This window comes from Balaenoptera ricei, chromosome 2 (genome assembly GCF_028023285.1).
Source record: "Balaenoptera ricei isolate mBalRic1 chromosome 2, mBalRic1.hap2, whole genome shotgun sequence".
NCBI classification, from domain to species: Eukaryota; Metazoa; Chordata; class Mammalia; order Artiodactyla; family Balaenopteridae; genus Balaenoptera; species Balaenoptera ricei.
Window position 1 is genome coordinate 84,032,989 of NC_082640.1, and position 23,177 is coordinate 84,056,165.

At 43.7% G+C, this 23,177-nt stretch overlaps 1 protein-coding gene across 3 annotated transcripts in view; it reads right to left on the reverse strand.

Moving 5' to 3' along the window:
- TMOD2 (tropomodulin 2) overlaps positions 1–23,177 on the reverse strand; it is a 45,751-nt gene that overhangs the window by 20,783 nt on the left and 1,791 nt on the right. For 2 of the 3 annotated variants that reach the window (XM_059915539.1, XM_059915537.1), the window contains exons 2-5: positions 11,358–11,552; positions 9,710–9,866; positions 4,385–4,507; positions 2,212–2,298 (exon numbers count right to left, since the gene is read on the reverse strand). In XM_059915539.1, coding sequence (XP_059771522.1) covers positions 2,212–2,298; positions 4,385–4,507; positions 9,710–9,866; positions 11,358–11,483 — 493 coding nt within the window. In that variant the 5' untranslated portion in view covers positions 11,484–11,552. Of the gene's footprint in view, positions 1–2,211; positions 2,299–4,384; positions 4,508–9,709; positions 9,867–11,357; positions 11,553–12,392; positions 12,409–23,177 lie in introns of those variants that run through there. The other variant, XM_059915538.1, reaches the window with a different exon arrangement.

The window sequence follows — 23,177 nt, forward strand, 5'->3', positions numbered from 1 at the left end:
CTTGGAGGGTATTATGTTAAGTGAAATAAGTCAGACAGAGAAAGACAAATCCTGTATGATGTCACTTATATGTGGAATCTAAAAAATAAAACAAATTAGTCAGTGTAACAAAAAGGACAGACTCACAGATACAGAGAACAAACTAGTAGTTACCAGTGGGGAGAGGGAAGGGGGGAGGGGCAAGACAGGGGTAGGGGATTAAGAAGTACAAATAAATAAACTATAGGGATATATTATACAACACAGGGAATATAGCCAATATTTTATAATAACTATAAATGGAGTATAACCTTTAAAAATTGCAAATCACTATGTTGTACACCTGTAACATGCAATATTGTACATCAACTATATCTCAATAAAAAAAATAAATGATCTATGAAGCCATGAAAAGACACAGAGCAACCTTAAATGCAGATTATTAAGTAAAAGAAGCCAGTCTGAATAGGCTACATACTGTATGATTCCAACTATATGACATTCTGGAAAAGGCAAAATTATGGAGACAGTTAAAAGATCAGGGGTTGCCAGAGGTTAGCGGGGAAGGAGAAGTAAATAGGCAGAGCACAGAAGAATTTTAGGGCAGTGAAACTACTCTGCCTGATACTGTAAAGGTGGAAATATGTCATTGTACATTTGTCCAAACCCAGAGAATGTACAACTCCAAGAGTGAGCCCTAATGTAAACTATGGACTCGCTGATAACGATGCCTCAATGTAAGTTCGTCAATTGTAACAACTGTACCACTCTGTGCAGGATGTTGATAATGGGGGAGGCTGTGCATGTGGAGGGTCAGGGGGTATATGGGAAATCTCTGTGCCTTTCTCTCAATTTTGCCATGAACACAAAACTGCTCTAAAAAAATGAAGTCTTTTAAAAAGTTAATGATATGTGTGTGTATGTGTATGTATAAAAGCCCAGAAGGTTATGCACCAGACTTTTGATGTGGACCATTTTTTTAAAAATTTATTTATTTATTTATTTATGGCTGTGTTGGGTCTTTGTTTCTGTGCGAGGGCTTTCTCTAGTTGTGGCAAGCGGGGGCCACTCTTCATCGCAGTGTGCGGGCTTCTCACTATCACGGCCTCCCTTGTTGCGGAGCACAGGCTCCAGACGCGCAGGCTCAGTAATTGTGGCTCACGGGCCCAGTTGCTCCACAGCATGTGGGATCTCCCCAGACCAGGGCTCGAACCCGTGTCCCCTGCATTGGCAGGCAGATTCTCAACCACTGCGCCACCAGGGAAGCCCACCAGACTTTTAATAACAAACATGTTGTCAGAATGTTATCCTTTGATACTGAAATTAAAAGGATGAATACTTTTCCTCTGTATGCATAAGAAAACAGAAGGTAAATAAAAGGAATATTGCTCATTGGGTAAATTACCCAGTATAAACAGCGACTGATATACTGCTGAGACGAGAAAGCATTGCCCAAATCACCATCAAAGAGAATAAAATATAATTAATCTAAGAAAAGCTGTGATCTTCTGTGAGTTTTCATAGCACCTGGATCACACTGTAGTGAAATTACCTCTCTACTGATCCGTCCCTCCCATGGATAGATAAGTTCCTTTGGGCAGGGACCATCTTTTTTGCCTTTGTACCTAAGCCTAGAACATTCCTGAAACAGCAGGTATTTAGTAAATGACTGATGAATGAGAGAGTCCAGTGAATTGTACGTTTCTCCAGAAAATGGTGACATAGAAGATAGCGCTCTGGTATATTCTGTGCCAGCAAGTCCACGCCAGTGTGTCTTTCATGCTCTCTGGGGGAAGCGGGTATTCAAATTCTAATGACAAACATCCGTTATGAGACAAAAAGGCACTCGAATAGAGTAGGAAATTTATCTGATACTATATAGTTAATTAAAACATCGTTAAGAACATAAAACTCTGCATTTTGTGCTGACTAAGCAACCTTTTTTATCAGTAATTTTCTCTTTTGACTGAACAGACCTATCAAGACTGTGTTCTGGGCAAAACACACTGATTGGTACTAGTTACGCTGCCAGACAGAGCTCCCAGTATTGGCTAGTCTATCCTGGTTTGACTGCTCAGAGCCCAGTGATCCTTGGTAAACTGGCAAAATCCACCTTCAAAGCCTAAAAGAATTCTGGACTCCCCAGTGGGCCCAGTCAACAGGCCTCTTTCCTACCAGCAACACCCGGAGGCTCCCAAGTTTCATAAAACCACAGATTTCATGTCAGCTTACTTCTCACAGGCCCTTTGCCGCCTTTCGTGCTGGCTGTTTCTTCATCAAACTTGGGATTGTTGAGCAAATTGTGTACTCCAAGAACAGCTGAAAGCAAAGATAATCAGTGAATAAACCTTAAGTTTGAGAAAGCGTGTTAAGATGTCCACATTGTTAATTTGCCCCTCGAAGAACAATTCTTCATATCATAAAGATAAGTCTCTAGACCCTCTTGCCTTGCAAAGTGCATGACACATGTATAGTATGAAATAAGCTTATTAAAAAAAAAAAAGAAACCCTCCTCCCAAGACCACTAGCAATCTTCACATGTCTTTCTACATCTATACGTGTAGAATCATGTAGGATCTGAGGGACAATGGTCTCGTCACAGCTCCACACTGAAAATCTGCATAGACGTCCTAGTTAATTAAGTAGATTCATCCCTTATGTTTTCTCATCTGTAAAATGTGAACGTAGGACTGAGTCTAAGGATAGTTTAAGATCTAACATAATACAGACTATGGCATGTAGTTTTTTCAGAGACAAAGAGCAGAAAGATCATAGGCCTTTTTCAATGTAAGCCTCCCCATCTCTCCCATCTCTCAGTACCAAAAAGAGTGGTTCTTTTCCCATCTAGAACATCCCAGGGTGGGAGATAAGAGATGTCAACAATAGAAAGTCAGATAAGCAGGCTGAGATTTTTGAGTCTCTTGTACTACATGGAACTTACACCAGGGGGCAGTACAGTATGCAGGGGACAGCACTGGGGTGACAACACTGAGCATGCTCTAACTGCAACTGCCCAGCTTTCCCTTTGCTAAGGAAATTCCAGGTGAGAAATTACAGGTGGCCGCCTGGGCAAGGATCCCAGAATAGTCTGCCAACAGGTGGCAGAGGCGCACCTGAGCTCCTCATGCACTGTAATCTATACCTTAGAAGGAGGGGGGCAGCCCGTACAGCTGAGAAAGGGCAAATGTTCAGAACCAGCGAGTCTAGGGGTTTAGAGTGGCAGTCAGGAGCAGTCAGCCAGAGCTTAAATCCAAGCTCTGTCATGTACTATCTGTATGACTTGAGAAGTTTTTAAATGCCTCTGAGGCTCAGTTTCCCCATCTGTAAAATAGGGATAATAATTACACTTTACCTATTACAAACGTTAAATGACTTCCTATGTGTTAGATGCAGGTGCCTCAACTCCTGCAGTGACTTCTGAGAGGGGTTCAAATATGTGAGCTTAATATTGACCACTGAAATCATCACAGAAGGAATGAAAATGTAGCTGAGATGGTTAGCATGCTATTAGAATAAGGCATAGCTGGTTCCCCTGGGAGGAAGGAGATTATTATTACTTACATATTCCAATATTCCAATGGAATAACAATGTGAGAATTCTTGCCAAAGCTGTGGACTGTTTCTCAAAGCACCTCTATCCTGTGAGGACCTAATGACCCTAATAATCCAAATTTTCATCCAATTAGTACACAAATATGCTGGGACATGCATGGAATCTTTTTCGAAGGAAATGTAAGAAATGGGAGGGGACTTAGGAAAGAGGGTGAGAGACTTTTCATTACATATTCTTTTGTACTATTTGGGGTTTTTTTTCTATCTGCACATATAACCAGTCCACATAATTATTATATTGTTGCTATTGTTAAGAAAACTAGAAAAAATCAGCAGATTGGGCTGAATATGGATTTACTTTACTGGGGAAATGTAACAGTAAAATGGTCCTGTTCCATGCTTAGGCTAACAGAATCAAAACTGAACAGTGACTGTCGGGAAGAACAAGAAATTTTGTGATGGAAACGGAAATTCTGTGATGATAAAATGCCAAATGTGAAGCTCTCTAGAAAGCATAAGGGCTGTGATTTTATTAAGTTCTGAATACTCCTTCATATTTATTCTCTTTGATTTCTCACAGTAACTCTCGGATTTTGTAGGACAGGTACTATTTGGAGTACTTTACAGCTGAAATATGATTTTACATTTTACAGCTGAGATACAGCAAAATGTTTGCTCAGAGAGGTTTGTCACCTGCATCCAGCCTTATAGCTGCCTAATGGCTGAAGTCAACCTGGTATCACAGTAACAATCAATAGTTACACAGGAGCTCAAAGGCTGCTGCCAGGGGGGTCAGTGCCCATCTGGAGGTCACAGAGCCAGACAGGAAAGTTTCCCAGAGCTGAGGACTAACCTGCAAGATCGTAGAGTTCATTGTCGGAGGCGCTGGTCAAAGCTTCTTCCAGTTCTGGGTCAAGGGTCACTTTTTCTTCTTTACGAGTTTCTATGGGCTTTTCTTTGGGGATAAAGACTCTCCCTTTAAATCAGAAGAAAAACAAAAACCATTGCGTGCTGCTGCCTTGTTGTAGGGTAAGTGAACTAACCAGAGAATGTGCAGCTCTGGCCACTAAGAGCTGAAGCATTAGACCACTGCACATCTAACTGGGATTCCTTAATTTCTGGGATGATGCCAATATCAATAATCCACTATTAGAGGAAGGAAGGTCAGAGGAGGAATCCTGCATTCTGCAACACAGAGACCTGAGGCGGCAGAGAGGGAAACAGTGGCTCCTACCTCCCTATCCTGGGCAGCACTGCCCTTAGACCTGGGCAAGAGGGGCCCTGCCATGAGCCCTTTGCTCTAGAGGGGCCCAGCTCTGGTCTCTTCTGGATGCACACCCCTCCTCACCGCCTGCATCCCACCGAGGGAGGACTCACGGGGACAAAGGGACATTCCCATCCAGAATACAGGCCACCTGCTAGACTATACCCCAGGCACCTGGGGCCCTGCAATTCCCTGCCAAAGAGCCCTGAACCTGCTTCCAGGGCCTGCATGAGTCCCTTCCCCATGTCCATCCTCCTGAAGGCAGGTCACACTGCTGGGGTGTGTACCCACGGGCCAACAGGATGCTGTCTGTGAGTGAGTATGGATGAAGCTTGGATATGTGATATGTAGGCTGGGGTGTCAGCCACGGTGCTTGAGGCGTTGGCAGTGCAGGATGGACCCATATCCCTATGTGGAACTCTTGGAAGTCCAAGAATATTGGCCTAGGTAGGAGGACAGCACATACTTTAACAGTTTGTTAGCTTTGAAATATTTATAAAAATGGCACATGGACCTCTATTTGTATTCTTGCCTTGGATCCTGCATATGGGGGGCAGATGCGTCCAAACAGCCCCAGGGGTTCCTGAGAGACAAACTGGTGATCCCCCTCCTAGAGTTTTCCTCCTACCAACTGAGATTGTAGGCAACGAGCGTGCTATATCCAGGGTACCTGACTAGTGTAGTGACTTGGGGACACAGTCACCTTTCTAGAGCACATCAAAGTCAGCCTGACTTAAAAGGAAACATCAGGGTTGTCATATTTAGAGATGTGGAGTTCTGAGCAGCAACACACTGTGCTACCCAAATATGCACTCTCTGCCACCACCTCCCACTTCATCCTGTCAGGCTGATTCCATTTATTTTGCCCCCTACTCACTTCTGAATATGCTGAAATCTACAGCACCACCACCACCGCCCCCCCCCCCCCACCCCCAGCCCAAACCTCTGGACTGATGATCACAGTTCTGGGAGGATGGCACATGACCTTCTCCTAACTTCCAGCCAGGCCAACAAAGCCACATCCCACGTGTGCAGTGGCTCCTCAAGGTAAACCCAGGCCACTACAGAGCCACCATAGGAGACCCCAGACCTACTCACACTCTTTTCCAATTCCTCCCAGCTTTTTTTTTTTTTTCCAAATTTATTTATTTATTTATTTTTGGCTGTGTTGGGTCTTTGTTTCTGTGCAAGGGCTTTCTCTAGTTGTGGCAAGCGGGGACCACTCTTCATCGCGGTGCGCGGGCCTCTCACTGTCGCGGCCTCTCTTGTTGCGGAGCACAGGCTCCAGACGCGCAGGCTCAGTAGTGTGGCTCACGGGCCTAGTTGCTCCGCGGCATGTGGGATATTCCCAGACCAGGGCTCGAACCCGTGTCCCCTGCATTGGCAGGCAGATTCTCAACCACTGCGCCACCAGGGAAGCCCTCCTCCCAGCTTTGACTCTTGGTTTCCCTCTGTTGGAGCTGCTCTTACCTCTTGGCATGATGTTTGAAATTGGCCTCTTCCATTTTGATCGTTGGAGGTCCCTAAAGACTCACCCCTCTATTGCTTTTCCTCTTTGTCACCTTAGAACAGACAGCTGGCTCCAGCTTCAGACAATCAGAACCCAAGCTCCTGCCAGGTCTCCTGGGCTAGCCTGGCCATCCCCACTCTCATGGGAAAGGAAAGGCTCATAACCCAAGTCAAGTACTCCCTCATGAAAACTCTCCAGGAGACTCCCCTGGTTACAGGGCTACATACTTCCGGCTGGTTTACCAGACCTTCAAATGGCTGGATACATAAACAGGGGCCAGGCAGAACTGGGCACCCCAAAGAGGCACCACTGCTGTGGTCAGTCTGGGGTATCCTGACCACAAGGTCTCTCTCACTGACCATCACATAAGCTGCCACATTTCCCAGAAAGAAGGGAAACAGACTGGGAAACAAAACAGGAAAATAGCCAGAGAATAGAAAAGGAAAAAAAAATCAAATCAATCCATCAATCAGTAACATCTCAGACAGTGAGGCTCCTCCCAGACTTTTGCGTAGCGTCTGCAGCCCGAAGCATTTTCTTTCCGGTGCCAAGATCTTGGATCCAGAGTCAAAACCGGGTTTCTGAGCTCCTAACTCCTGGTACCATTTAGGATTACTCTGAACACTAGGTGCACAGGTGGCCCAGCTATCACTATTCAGGATAACTGCTACTGCATATCCATTCCTGGGGTCCAACCGAACGACAAGCTCTAAATGAATAATGTAGCCCAACAACCTGAAGGCCCAGGGCACCTGGCATTCAGAACTGAGGCTGGGCAGTCCCTCTCCCGAAGCCCTCACCACAGCCTGCCACTGCTCCTGCATCACCGCTGTTCTTCCAGGGGCCCTGCACACGCCTCACTCTGATCCTTCCGCTCTTTCTGGAAAACTTGCTCTCTGCTCATTTAGCTCAATCGTGTTGCTTCTCAGCCTTCTCCTAAGCTCCCTGGTGCAGCTGTGCACCCCTTCTGTACCCCCACTTATTACTCTGACTGCTCCTGTACTCCTAACGCCCTAAGAACCATCTGTAGATTAATCTGGATCAGGAGGTAATACCTAATCCAGATTAATTAATCCAGGTAATTAATTAATTACCATAGCTGTTCCTCAGACCACTGCTCTGAGAACAGAAGACAGCAGCTTCCCTCTTATTATTCTTTCACTACCCTAAGACTGGATGTTAACTGGGATTTTATTGAAGATCTGACATTATAATTTATTTTTTCCTTCACAATTAAATTAGTCTAACAATAACCGTGCTGCCATAGAAACAGCTCCATATTCCTACAGCAGTCCTCGGTTATTTGCCCAGTTTGTCAGTGCCCAACTTTACCTTCTTAATAAAATGACATTATGAGTGGTGCACAAGCCATTGGATGTGCATGATTCAGAGGAGCCAGGAGGCTGCATAGAGAAGACAGCAGCCAAGCGGCCGGTGCTCCTGCTCCCCGTGGCCACGGCACAAAAGCTCAGAGATGGCATTTATTCCAATCTACGTTTATCTAGTGCCTCCCCTGTGTCAGTTTCTGTGCCATGATGCAAGAGAGACACAGCCCCACTGTTAATCTCAGTCTCCTATGGAAAACACACAAATCCTAAAGTAAGTAAACAAAAGGATGAACTCTGTCACAGTGCTAAGAAAGCAATAAATGGGGTCTGTTTTAGACAGAGAGGTCAGGGAAAGCTGGAGGCCCTGACATTTAAGCCGGAGCTTTTAGGAGGTGAAGAACAGGGATGTGGGTCAGAGGGAAGAAGACCCTGAGATGGGAGAAGAACTTGACAAGTTTGGGGAACGAAGTGAGGAGAGTGGGGCCCAGGCTTAGTGAGGGTAGGAGAGATGCAGTCAGAGAGGTGGACAAGGTGAGCTCTGCCAGGACTCTGAGGACCACGGCAATGATTTGGGATTTTAAGCAGGGAACTGACATGATCTGATTTGTGTTTTAAAAAGACCGTAGTTACTATGAAGTTATCAGGGATTCCAGTCGTATCTTTGGGCCCAAGTCACTGCTTATAGCTGAGGAACCTGGACAGGTGACTGGTATCCACTTTTCCTCCAAAGAGGAGCTCAGGGTCAGGAGCTAGGGAGGAGGATTTTCCTTGTCTTAGTTCAGAGCTCACCCCCTGTGTGGAGAAACATCCCCTTACTCCTCAGGCCTTTCCAGATCTATCAGAGTGTTTCTCGCCGGACCACATGCTCGTTGAGGGCAGGGCAGGGTCTCATTCCCTGTGGTCCCAGCACATGGCACAGGGCTCTGCACCCAGGAGGTGGTTGGTACATGCTGGATGAACGGATGATTGACTGCACTGGCCTCTAATGGTAGCAACGGAATAGAGGCAACGCCTCGACCTGGAGTAGACTCCTGCAGCTAGGAAAGCCCCGGGCTAAGAGGAACACGCCAATGCCGTGAGACCCTCTTTTAAGCCCGACGTTACTTTACACTTCCAAAACTGCTTCTTGGGGCTTAAGATTATTTTTACAAAACTAATGTAAGTACCATTACACTCTAAGTATTCAGTTAATTAGCCTACATATTCCTTTTTCTTTCCCCCTTACTCAAGCAGATTATTTTTACAAATTATGGTTACCTGCATGTGTTTCAGAAGCAAGATTCATACCTTTTTAATGACAGTTTTCTTTCTTTTGAACTGGTAGCTTTTTTGTTGTTGTTGCTATTCAGATCTTTAATTTCTCTGCACAACAGTCTGTGTTGTTTTAAAATTTTACTGAAGTATAGTTGATTTACAATATTATATTAGTTTCAGGTGTACAACACAGTGATTCAATATTTTTATAGATTAATTCCATTTAAAGTTATTAAAAAGAATGTTTCTGTTTCCCTGTGCTGTACAATAGATCTTGTTGCTTACTTATTTTATACATAGTAGTTTGTGTTTCTTAATCCCATACCTCTGTCTCACCCTTCCTCTCCTCCCTCTCCCCTCTGGTAACCACTAGTTTGTTCTCTATACCTGCAGCCTTCATATTCTGCCATGGTTCTTTTTTTTTTTTTTTTTTAATTAATAAACTTTATTTTTTGGAGCAGCTTTAGGTTAGCAGAGGAAAGTACAGAGAGTTCCTGTGTCCCCCCTCCCCCTTCCCTACACTCACACCCTCCTCTCTAATGACAGCCCACAGCACAGTGTACATTTGTTACAACTGATGAACCCACACTGACATCATTATCACCCCAAATCTACAGTTTACATTAGGGCTCACTCTTGGTGGTGTACAGTCTGTGAGTCTGGACAAGTGTACACAGACATGTATCCACCAGCCACGGTTCTTTTTAATACTGAATCCAGTTCGTGGTCTTATTTCCCCCTTTCAGGCCAGTTCTGTTACTTGACCTTCCATGACAATACCTTAGGAGTACCTGCATTCCCAGATGCTGCCTGTGGTCTTACCTTTCTTTTCTCCAGTGAAGGGCACAAAGTCTTCCCTGTCTTTCTGTTCTAAAGCCTCCTTCTCCAGGTACATGAGGAGGTGCTCGCGGTCAAACGGGCCGGTGGCTGCTTTCTGTGTCTGGTCTTTCTGTCGAAATCCAGCTGGCAGCAGTGCGCTCTGACAAGACAGAGGCGTGAGCAGGAAGCAGGGTGTGTGCCTGACTGATACCTGTTACCTCCCCTACCCCTGCTGTGTATGGGGAGATGTGGGATGTGGGTGTGAGCTGTGGGCTAGGGCTCTGGCATATCTTTGAGGCCCCACCTGCTCTAACATTCTGTGCTGAGACGGGGGCTCCCGGTGAGCTCAGGCAGAACACACACGGCTGGAGCGGCCTGTCTCCTGCAGCTGCCTTCTAAGAACGTGGTAGCAAAAGGCCAGCTGCCCTTCACGACCTTTTTCTTCGTAGATCCCTCTTAGGTTTGGCCAGGTCTGCACCCAAAGTGCTCCCAGGCAGGCGTGTGGATGAGCCAATGCGACCACACTCTGTTATTTCTAACCTCTCCTGGGAAACATCCAAGCTGGTAAGTGAGTATTATGGTAGATGTTGATACCTGCTTGATTAAATATAGAGGTATCTTTCTTAAGTTTAAAAAATTAAAAAAAGGATACTAGTATTTTTTTAAAGTAAAAACAATATCCAAATTATCTGGCATAATGGAATATCATATAAATATTTTAGTGACATTTTTATTTATAGGAAAATCACTATTTTAGATGCCTCCTATTCTATGTTTGAGATAATATTAGCAGGACTGAAGAAAGTGCTTGCTAAACAATCACTATAACAAGCTAATTACCTTTTCAAGAGTTCATAAAAACATGAGAAGCTCCATTTAAATTTACCTGATATTATGGTTACATTTATTTATTTATTTTTATTTTATTTTATTTTTTAATTTTTTAATACTTAAAAAAAATTTGTTTTTGGCCATACCATGTAGTATGTGGGATCTTAGTTCCCCGACCAGGGATCGAACCCGCACCCCCTGCACTGGGAGCGTGGAGTCTTAACCACTGGACCGTCAGGGAACTCCCTGGTTACATTTACTCTAATCTATCCATTGTTGTGGGATCATCAAAGATTTCAAGTTGTTTATACATGTTAAAGAAACAAGATATAAAAAAGATCTGCTTTGTGGTTAAAGATCTGGTTTAAATACCATCTCCGACATTTACCAGTATAGGATCTTATGTAAATTACTTCTCCTGGTGTGTCTCCTCATTTATGAAATGGGGATAATACAATTTATCTCAAGCGCTGCTGGGCCCAGCAGAGTGTATGAATCATAGAAGAAACTCAGTCATATTTGTTTCCTCTCCCTCCTCCCTTTCTTTTTCCCTAAGTCAGTCTAGTCCTTTTTCAGCCAATGGAAAACATTTTCCCCCATTTACATTAAACTGGTTTTTGAGAAATACAATTGCTGTATCATAGGTGTGGCTACTGAGGTTCTCCATGGGTTTATAAAAGTAACGACCCACAGCCAATCAGGGAAGAACACATAATTTGCATTTAGAGATCGGGAATTCCTACACTATTGTTTAAGGACCACACCACACCATTTATCCCATCCTATCACTAACCACCTGCTTCAGTTCCAGGTCACTAACCTCGGGATCTAGGTCATCAAGAACATTTTCCAACTGTTTCAGTTCGTCTTCTGAGAGTTTGCCAAGAAGCTCATCTTCATCAATGTTCTTGTATTTCTCCAGGTCTTTTTGAAAGGGGAGTGCCATGGTTTCCTATACGCCTTTCTCATGGGCCATGCACATTTAACCGCACCAGCTTCCTGAGACTTCAGAATACTGCTGAGAAGAAAGAAACACTGTTATCTCCTTTGGGTAAACAGGACTTATTAGCAGGAGACAGGGCTATGCTATGTGCCAATGGGGTCTCTCCCCTGACGAATAACTCAACAAAGTAAGTAATATCACCTTCATTCGCAGAGCAGCCTGACTGCTTATAAAGTATTTTCATATATGTTATCTCACTTATTTAGATCTTTACAATGACCTGGAAAGGAAGCCTGGACAGATATCGATATCCCATTTTACAGATGAAGATTCTCAGGTCGAAGGGGCTGAGGGCATCGCTGGAGGGGCTGGAGCTGGGATGTGCCAGGCCCTTGAGTCCCTGTGGAGTGAGTGCCTTTCCCACCAGACAACTCTGCCTCCTGCTTTCCACAGAGAACAATGAAGAACAATGCACTAATTGTAAGGCAGTGTAAGGAGCAGACTTGTGTCTTTTCAGAGGGAGAGTGATGTGAAGAATACAAAATGGGGTTCATTCAGGAAAGAGAGTTTGGACGTCCATGTGAGAAAGCCTCGTCCAGAAACTCCCCTGCAATTAAGCTAAGTAAGAGTCTAAAATCCTGGTACTCTCTCCACTTTTCTCCCCTCTTTTCTTCTTTCTTCATCTCCCATTCTCTTTCTAGTCCCATTTCCTTTTTGTTTCTTAAGCCATCCTCCCTAATTCTTTACACCCCTAGTCCATTCTTTTTTTCAACCTCCTCTTTTTATATCACCTCCCTCCTAAACTTCCACTCAAAACAAAATTTTTCCTCAATCCCTTCTTTCTGGCAGAGAATTTTACAGATCTTCCCTCAAAAGATAATACTGCACTCAGGAAATAGCAATGTACTTAACTGATTGTGTTTCTCCTTTGGCCGTATTAATATCAAGCACATCTTTCAAGGCAATGAATACTTGCTGTCAACCTACTATTTGCCAGGTATGGTTCTAAAAAACAGGAATACACAGATAAAACAAGATATGACCCTTTCCCCAAGGAGAACACAACTCAGTGAGACATACATATATAGGGATAATACCACTGGATACGTGTGTGGACTAAGAATGCCGCCTGCCAGATCAGCAAAGGATGCAACCCTCAAACACTACAGCCACCCCCAATGGTGCACCCTCAGGGCACTCAGGATGGCAAAGAACAGAATACTGGCCCTAGATAGTTAAGGTTTATATCAGAGGAATGACTTCAGTGAGCCCAGACTTTTGCATCTTCCCCTAGTCGACTTAAAAAAAAATACATGCACAACGTGAGAGTTGCGAGTTAAATTTTATTTGGGGCAAAATGAGGACTGCAGCCCGGGAGAGAGCGTTTCAGATAACTCCGAGAAACTGCTCCAAGGAGGCGGGGGGAGGAGCTAGGATATGTAGGAGTTTTGCAACAAAGAGCAGGTAATTGGGAACGTCAAAAGATTATTGTTAAATAAAGAAAACCAGACATCTCAAGTTAAGGAATTTAGTGCTTTTCTATGTATGGGAAGATGAAAGAGTCTGGGCTCACTGAAATCATTCCTTTGATATGTATCTTATCTATCTGGGGCCTGTGTTTTCACATCCTGAGTTTCCTCGGGGCTCACCGCAGGGACTGGCTGCAGTCTGCTGGCTGCTAGATGGCACGTATTCTTTTTTTTTTTGTATGTTGTTTTTCTTTTTTAACATCTTTATTGGAGTATAATTGCTTTACAATGGTGTGTCAGTTTCTGCTTTATAACAAAGTGAATCAGTTATACATATACATATGTCCCCATATCTCTTCCCTCTTGCGTCTCCCTCCCTCCCACCCTCCCTATCCCGCCCCTCTAGGTGGTCACAAAGCACCGAGCTGATCTCCCTATGCTATGCGGCTGCTTCCCACTAGCTATCTATTTTACGTTTGGTAGTGTATATATGTCCATGTCACTCTCTCACTTTGTCACAGCTTACCCTTCCCCCTCCCCATATCCTCAAGTCCATTCTCAGGTAGGTCTGTGTCTTTATTCCCATCTTTCCCCTAGGTTCTTCATGACCTTTTTTTTTTTTTCCTTAGATTCCATATATATGTGTTAGCATACCGTATATGTTTTTCTCTTTCTGACTTACTTCACTCTGTATGACAGACTCTATGGTTTCCTCAGGGCTCACCAGCTCACGTTGGAGGGCTGCAATCATTGGTGACTGTGACATCCTTTGTTTACTGATATGGCAGGAAATATTCCATTTATAAATATTCCATTTATCACCCTACACAGAAAAGTGCTGAATTCATTAACTTGAGATGTTTGGTTTTAACTAATAGTACTCTTTTGATGTTCGGACTCCCTGGGTTTTGTAGCAAAAACCCCTATACATCCTGGCTCCTGTCGTACACAGCTTTCTGAGAAACTGCCTCCTGGGCTTGAGTCCTCAGAAAGTCCACTGAAGAAAACATAATTCTCAACTTTTAGGTTGTGCTTTTTTTTTTTTCAGCTGACAAGTGTTATAACAGAAGTCATGTACACAGTAGGTTTAAAACACATGAGGAAATAATCCTTGGATGCGGATGGGGGTTTTGAGTTGACACTGAAAGAAGTTGTGTTTGAGCCTTGAAGGAAGAGGTCCTAAGGTGGATGTGGGCAGGGAAGGCTCCTTCCAGGAAAATGGAATAGCATAAACAAAGGCACAAAGATAAGAAAGTACATGATGCTTGGTGAATGGTTGGTGTGGCTAGAGGGGAGGAGGGGGAAGAGGAGAGGAAACAACTAAAGGTGAGGACGGGACAACAGTGAAGGGCCTTTCCTATACGTCTTGCCAAAGAACATGGGCTTTATTCTGTTGGAGATGGGGAGTCACCACAAATGTTTAAAGTAGAGGAATTGATCTGAGAAGACCTGTTTTCAATAAGGTAATTCAAACGGTAAGAATGAAAAACAGGTTGTCATGGAAAGAGATTGGTTGTAGGCGGGGCCACTTAAGGGCTATTGGAATGTTGTTCCTCTGTCCTTACTTCAACTGCTCACCACGTTCCAGTTTGTGGTTTTTTATTTTGGTGTCTTTTCCATATACAATGTAACTCTCTTTCCCTTCCATCAGTCCACCTTCTTTTAAGCTTTAATTGTAATATTCCAGTAAAAAAAATAAAGCCAAACCAAAACAGACAAAAAAATCCTCTCCCACTAAAGTCAAAGAAACCAACTGGGTCATATACACTTTGTTCTGGTCCCAACTACCACTAATTTATTGCGTGAGTCTAAGAAGGCCGCCTGCCATATCAGCAAAGGATGCCCTCAGCCACTTACAGCCATGCCCAACAGTGCACCCTGAGGGGACTCAGGATGAGAAAGAACAGGATACTGGCCCTAGATAGTTAAGATGCATATCTGCCAGGCTCTTAGCCATCAAATGAACTGACTGAATTACCCTATCCAATAGATTCTAAGATGCACAGTTTCCCACACTTAACACTCAGAAATTGTGTGTCCTGCAACTGATGGTCCTACAATTATTGCCGACCCAGCAGCGGTCAAGATGTCATACTTGTCATTGCCTATGTATGCATAAATAACAAAAGCACCAGCTTCAAAAGTAGCAAAAGGGGTGTCAGGATTTTGGAAAATATCTCAGGGACTTTTTAAAATAGTGGAATACTCTTTTAAAACCTAACATAATTTACAGAGTAGGTTTAAGAGCCAACATCAAAGGCTTTTAGTTCTTTTACAGATTTTTTTTTTTTTAATTACCACTCTTGATGGCACAGAGGAGATACTGTGTGGAAAAGACCAGACACTGATGAATATGAGTGATTCAAAAAGTTGGAGTCTGAACATGAAGAAGCTTTAAGAATATTAACCAGGGGCTTCCCTGGTGGTACAGTGGTTAAGAATACGCCTGTCAATGCAGGGAACAGGGGTTGGAGCCCTGGTCCGGGAAGATCCCACATGCTGTGGAGCAACTAAACCCGTGCGCCACAACTACTGAATCCCACGCGCCTAGAGCCCGTGCTCCGCAACAAGAGAAGCCACCGCGATGAGAAGCCCATGCACCGCAACAAAGAGTAGCCCCTGCTGGCCGCAAGTAGAGAAAGCCCATGCACAACAAAGAAGACCCAACGTAGCCAAAAATTAATTAATTAATTAATTAGTTTTTTTAAAAAAAGAATATTAACCCATTCATTTCCATTTTCCCTTTTTCTGTATGCACAGAGGTGATATATTATTTTTTAAAATGTATGTGTATTCATAGCAGCTTTATTTGTAATAGCCCAAACCGTAAATAACCTGAATGATCATTAGTAGGTGAGTGGATAAACAAATTGTGGTATATCCACATAATGGAATCTACTCAGAAATAAAAAGTAATGAACTATTGATACACACAGTAACTTGGATGATGAACCTCAAAACAATTATACTGAATGAAAGAAGCCAGATCAAAAAGAACGTATATGGCATGATTCCATTTGTCTAAAATTCTAGAAAATGTAAACTGCTCTATACGACAGCAAGCAAAACAGTAGTTGCTTAGGGATGGGAGAGAGGTAGGGAGGGGAAGAGGCTTACGAAGGGGCATGAGGAAATTTTGGGGGTTTGATTGTGGTGATGGCTTCACAGGTGCATGCATATGTCAAAATTCATCAAATTGCATCGGTTTAAATATGTGCAATTTGTTGAATGTCAGTTCAAAAAGTCTATGTGTAAGTCTAAAACAGTTCTTCAATAAAGTAAACAAATTATATTTTTAAGAAGGGTCACTTTTTTTTTTTCTTTTTGGCCACACTGTGTGGTTTGCAGGATCTTAGTTCCCCGACCAGGGATTGAACCTGGGCCCTGGCAGTGAAAGTGCCAAGTCCTAACCACTGGACCGCCAAGGAATTCCCAAGAAGGGTCACATTTTAACTGGCAGCATTTTTCTTCTCGGTGGTATGTAAAATACTGGTGCATTTTACAACTGATGGTATCTTAAGAGTTGATAAAATTCTATTTGCAGTTCTATTCCAGGATTCTACAACCATACCCCAACTTCTTATCTTCCCCTGAAACAGACTTGCTCTCCTGGTTTTCTGGATCATACTATTAATCTACCAGTCAGTCACTGCCAAAACTCAGACCACGTGAGTTTCTTTTCCTTCTTTCCCTGTCTCGTTGGTTACCACCTCCTGTGGATTCTTATTGTACAATACTTTTCACACCATCCCTTCCTGTCACTCTTCCTTTAGATCTTTGTTCTTTCAGACCTGGAGTACTCTCATTGCATCTTGAAAGGATTCTATTCTTCCCTCCAAGCCACCCAGAGCACCATGGTTAGATCATCTTTCTTCACACTGCTAACAAGCCACTTCCCTGATTAAGGACTTACAATGGCTCCCTCTTGTCTACACAGTGAAATTCAGACAGTCTAGCATCACAAACTCCTATTATTTGGCTTTGATCTGCACTTTCTGTTTTCTGTCTTCATTACTTTCCTAGGGAGCCCTCCAATCCAGCCAAAATTGTTTATTCGCTCTCTGTGGTTGGCAGAATAATGGCCCCCTAAAGATGTCCACATGCTAATCCCCAGAACCTGGGAATATGTTATTTCACATGGCAAAAGGGACTGGGTGTGATTAAATCAAGGATCTTAAACTAGGGAGACTATCCTGGATTATCTGGGTGGGTGCAATGTAATCACAGGGCTCTTAAAAGATGGAAGAGGAAGGCAGAAGAGTCAGAGAATGAGATGTGATAACCAAAGCAGAGGGACAGAGTGATGCAATTGCTGGCCTTGAAGATGGAGGAAGCGGCCGAGAGACAAGAAATGTGTGCATCCTTTAGAAGCTGGAAAAGGCCTGGAAATGAATTCTCCTCAGAGCCTTCAGAAGGGAATGCAGCCCTGCTGATGCCCTGATTTTAGCCCAAAGAAACCTGCTTTGGACTTCCAACCTCCAAAACTGTGCCATAATAAATTTGTGTTGTTTTAGGCCCCTGCATTTGTGACAGCAGCAACAGGAAACTAATATACTCTCTTATTCATAGACTTCCGTTTTCCAAGATAATTGTTCTGGATATCTCGTTTGCCCTCCCAATTCACTTCCCACCCTGCTCTGCACCCTAGGAAGATGCTGTATTTACACGGCATCAAGGCTCCCTTGCTCTCTGGCTTCTGTTTGGCCAACAGGAGGCACTAGCAGGAAAATGGAGGGCAGGCGGAGAGGGAGGTTGGTCCAGAAGGCCACATTGCCTACCAGGAAGCCCCCTCTACACAGCTGCCCCTACACCCTTGCTGACTTCAGGCCTGGGGGTGGTGAAGGGTTCCTATGTGGCTAGTGCCAGATTTCTGCCTTGTTGGATTCCTCAAACCCTCCTTACAACTTTGTAAATAGCCTCTTTATTAAAATTCCCTCAAATTATTCAGTTTGAGTGTGTCCTCTGTTTCTTGTTGGGACCTTGGCTGATATAGTAATATTACTTGGAATGCCCTTCTCTATTCTCATGGTCAATCCATGTGCTCTGCTTTTGAGACCTGGCTCAGATCCCAGCTCTGCAGGACCACAGAACGTCAGGGCTGAGTGAGGCCTTAACGATCATCCAGTCCAGCAACACAGATGGTTTTTCTCCTGCTTCTCTGATCACTCCTTGGTCTCTTTTGGCAATTCTTCTTCCTCTACCTTAAATACTGGCATGTTACAAGATCCTGTCTTAGCATTTCTTTTCTTACACTGTACACTTTCCCTGGGGAAACTCATCCCCTCCAAAGTTTTAATTATAATCCATTACCTGAAGACCCCCAAATCCATATCTTTGATCTAGACTTTGTTCCTTGAGGGTTATGTCCATATATTTCCATTGCCGAACCAACATCTCTACTTCGCTGAATCAGGCTCAAATGTCAGAAGTATTCACATCATCTTTCCTTCCAAATAGCTTCTCCACTGGAATTTCCAATTTTAGGAATTTGGCCAAGAAACCAGGGAGCCATCCTTGACATCTTCTCTTCCTTGTCTCCTCCCCGCCCACCAATAACCAAATCTGGTCCATACCTAAACATGTTGAGAATCCGCCTACATCACTTGCCTGCACTGCCACATCCAGCCTTAGTCCATCTGCATCCATTCTCCATACAAACGGCCAAAGTGATCTTTTTAACCAACTCTGCCCTAGTTACTTAAAATCCTCCAGTGGCTTCCCTTTGCTTGGAGGGTAAGGTTCAAATTCACAGTCTGACCTCTGTCATCCTCATCAGCCTCATCCTGCACTGCACTCCCCATCTCCTCCTGGCTCCAGCCCCCTGGACCACTTCCAACTCCTGGATCATGCCTTATGTTGTTTCCTCTGCTCAGAGCACTCTTACCCCCTCTTTCTCCGGCTGACTGGTAGCCAACTCATCTTCCAGTCTCAATGTAAGCTTCAATTCCTCAGAGAGGCCATGTTCAGACCCCCAGGCAGGTCTGAGTCACTCCCCACCCTATGGCACACCCCTTATGCAGACCTCTCCTTGACTTTATTACAATTGCTTGTTTTATCTCTGTCTTCCTTGCTAAGCTCTGTGAGGGTGGAGACTGTATCAGTTTTAGTCATTGTTATAATCCTGGCTCTCAGCACAGGTCTTGACCCAGAGAAGACATCCAACAAGTATTGTGCAACAAATGTCAAATGAAGGAAATGAGCTCAGAGAGGTGAAGTGACCCGTTGGTCCAGAGATCATTCCACCATATCCACAGCCTGCACCCTGTCACGGAACTTTCTGAGGCCACCTAAACGCACAGAAGTTGCTCTGTTTCCTAAATCTCGTTGCCTTTGTCACCAGTTGAGTGTTCATCTCTCTCTCATTTTTTATGTATGCTACATAAATGGTTCTCTCTCCAACTACACCACCAACTCGTAGAGGACAGGGATGACGTCATAATTCTTTATATTCCTGGGCTTCTTGTATATACATTCAACAAATATCTACTGAAAGCCCACCTTTTCCAATGCTGGGACAAAAGCGGTGAACAGAACAGATGATGTCTTGTGCCCTAACTAAGCTTACAGTTTGGCAGTGAGAGAGACTTTAATTAAGTAGTTACAATAACATGTTAATACTATGTAACAGTACCTGTTAAAACAAATTGCATATGTTGTGCCAGTGCATCACGGGAGTATTAAAGCCAGAGGAGAAAAAAACAGTGTATCCTCTGGGAGCACAACTCTGATATAAAGATTTGGGGGAAAGCTGGTTTTATTTTTAATAACAAATATAGATATATGTGAATATATTATTCACATAGCTTTTAAAGTCAAATCACAGATTTCTAGCTCATGGCTAGCCTACTTTAGCCCCTACCCAGGCCTCCCAGAGTTCATATTTGTCCTCTTCGGAAAGCTTCCAAAGAGTTGCCGCAGCCTCACCTCCAGCAGAGTGTGTCCCATGGCAAGCTCTCAACATGCAACGAGAAACTAATATGCACACTGCAGTGAAGCAAGCGCCAAACAGAGCTTCCAGGAGTCCAGGTGGGCATGTACACCAACCGGTTAGAAAATGGACAAGAGGAGCAAGGACTTGAGCTGAAGGGAGGATGATTCGGGCCCTCTGATAACTCTTCCTGTTACCAAAGATACGAGCCCGGAGAAAGAAAACAAGCAGTGTGGTTTCCTTCGCTTCTCTTTCCGCTACCTTATTTGTATAACTGTGGCATGAAAGAGGAAAATCAGATACAGCACGAAGTGCCCAGCATTTGGCCCTCCCTCCCCACACAATTAGAACCAAAGCCAAAACAAGCAGCCCTATTTATTAAATCTGATCCAAACCAAAGACCAATGTTTACAAAAGAGTAAGAAAAAAATACTTGTAAAACCTAGTGAGAAGTTTTTTAAATGGGTAAAACAGTGCCATAAATTGTTTTGGAATACATACATATCTGGGAAAGCTACAAAGGACTGCACATGGAAAAGACAGACACCACATAGCAAGGGGAGGGGGAGTTGATTGGGGAAGGAGGACTTGGGCTTCCACCGCACTGATGATGATTTAGTCCCAAGGGGGGCAGTCAGTAAGTGAGAAGTTATTATTCTTTATTATATATCGTCAATATTTTATAGTAATCTTTAAACAATCAGCGAACCAGTTTGCACAAGAGCCAAACCTACATTTTCTAAAACTAGTAAGTTACAAGAAAATCAGCTTATCGATATATCCTCCAACAAAACAGGAATTGATCCTATATATTTAATTCTTTTCTAGCTGCAGGAAAATACAAAGACGTGTACAAAACACATCCTGTGTTTTGGAATCTAGCTATCTGAAGATGGCCCATTCAAGTCTGTTTTTTTTTAAATAACCAAATGGCTCCTGCCATATCCTGGGAAATATCTGCAGGAGATGCAGGACAGAGAATGGGGTGTGATAAGGAGGAATTTCAGGCAAAAAATATGAGAAGGCAATTGGAAGGGGCAAGCTGAATGGGGAATGAGGAACAGATCTTACCAGAATGAAGAGTTTGTCTCTGAGACCATTTGTTCTTAACTTCCCAATCTTACAACGCAAAAGTTGCCATAGCTCAAACTGTGCTTGAAAACTGTCTCCTTTTAAAACAATGTGCCCACCAGTAACCACCCCCCTCCAGGTTCAGAAGAGCACAGAAGACAAAAAGCATGGGCCTTGGAGTCAGCCAGTCCTTGAACTGATGGTTACAGATCCATGTGCGAGTGACAACCTCTCCAAGCCTCTGTCCCTTCCTCTGTAAAACAGGCAAAGAGCAGTACTTATCTCAGAGGGTGGTTCCCTCCGTTAACCTTGTCACGATCTGTTGAACGTGGAGAGGCAGCACCCTATAGGAGCCCTGGGTCAGCACTGCCAGGTGTAGCAAGCCACCATGGGTAGGCTGGCCAAAGTATAGATAGGTTTCCACCTGGGCAGGAAGTTGCCAAGAAGCTTCCTGGCGGGGGCAGAAGGGCTCTAGCATGGAAGTCTCACTGTCTGCCTAGACTGCCACCTGGTTTCTAATTATCTTGGCAGGTCCTACTCCCTGCTGCTGCCCTACCCCTTTGTCTGGCCCTATTCTCTGTTTTCTGAGGAGTTCTTGTTTCTTGACTTCTAACTCCTTGCCTTCCACATGGGTGTCTGGGTCTTTTTGGTTTTCAACTGCCTATTGGTTCTAGCCATGTCCCCTCATCTTGGCTTCAGGAAGTTATGGGCTTCTCACTTCTTGACTGGCACTATGGTTTCTCTACTTTTTGTCTTTTCTGCCTGCTTATGCGTCTTTGACCCACCTATCTTCTCTCCTTCTCTGGCTGTATCCCAGTTAGGTTTTGATCAAAGCTTTGTTATGACTTACAGGTGCTATGTGCACCTTGACTCATGACTGCTTATCAAGATGATATGCAAAATATTTAACTGGTATGAAATGGGCACTGTCCTATAAGAATGGTTGTCAGCTATAAACGACAGGGATGGCTGACCCTGTATACACTGGCTGAACAGTAGCCCAGGTCCCTAGCCTCAAGACCCCTCCCACTGCTCTGACAAGAGGCCTCCTGGTTCTTTCATTGGGCTGGTGCCTCAGATTGGCTCCTTACTCCTCATGTCCTGGCTTGGCATGGCTGGCCTTGCACCTCGTTTCATGAGCTCCTATTACCCACAGTCCTAGAGCTGACCTTCTCATTCCTACTCTACTCAGCCGTCACCAGGGAAACCCAGGAATACTGGCGACACACAGGAAAGAGATGGGGTAGCCCTGATGCCAAAACAGGGGGGCAGAACATAAAAGCATATATATATATATTTCAGGTATAGGAAAAACATCCTTGCAGCAAAAGGTTCTGTATAAAATTAAGTGTTTTATCTTAAGAATTGGTTCTGTTTTCTTGGTCTGGTAATAGGTAATAGTTCTCTTCTGCATCTGCCTTCTATGAGCCTCTTTGAGCCACATGGGTGCAGATCTTGAACTCAGAGAGGAAAGGGATAGCACTTTCAGAATGGTTCTTGGGTAGGGCTAGAATTTCTAAGGTTTGGGAATTATTAATACTTTAAGGTTGGAGTTAGGGGATGAGATGTCTTAAGAATAAATGATTCATAGTAGCCAAGAGAAACCAAAAAAGAGAACTTCCCCTGACCCAACTCACACCTCCAATAGGATTTAAATCTTGGGAACCTGAAGCCACAGACTCACTGTGAGTCCCCCGCAGATCCACTGCTTTTTTCTGTCACTAACCACGCTGTCCTCTACAATCCTTTCCTTTGTTTACTTATCTATTTTATTGATCACCTCAATTTTTATTTAAAAAGTTCAAATCTACAGAAAACGTAAAATAGTACAATAAACACCTGTATACAACTCTCTTTAATTCACCAGCTGTCATCATTTTGCTGCATTCTCGAGCATCCTCCCCAACTCTTCTAATCCCCCTCCACCCTGAACCCGCTGAAAGTTGCAGACATCATGACACTGTGCCTCAAATACCCACGTCTCAAAAGAAAAAGACAGTGTCCTACATGACCACAGTACCACCACTGCACCTAAGAAAATGAAAAGTAATTCCATAATATTATCTAATATGCAGTCCATATTCAAATCTCTCCAATTGTCCCCAACTCATCATTTATAGCTATTTTTAATTTATTTTTTCTAATCTAGGATACAAAGTTCACACATCCTGATTGGTTATCACTTGAATATTTTAATCTACAGTATCCCATTCCCACCGTCTTTTGGGG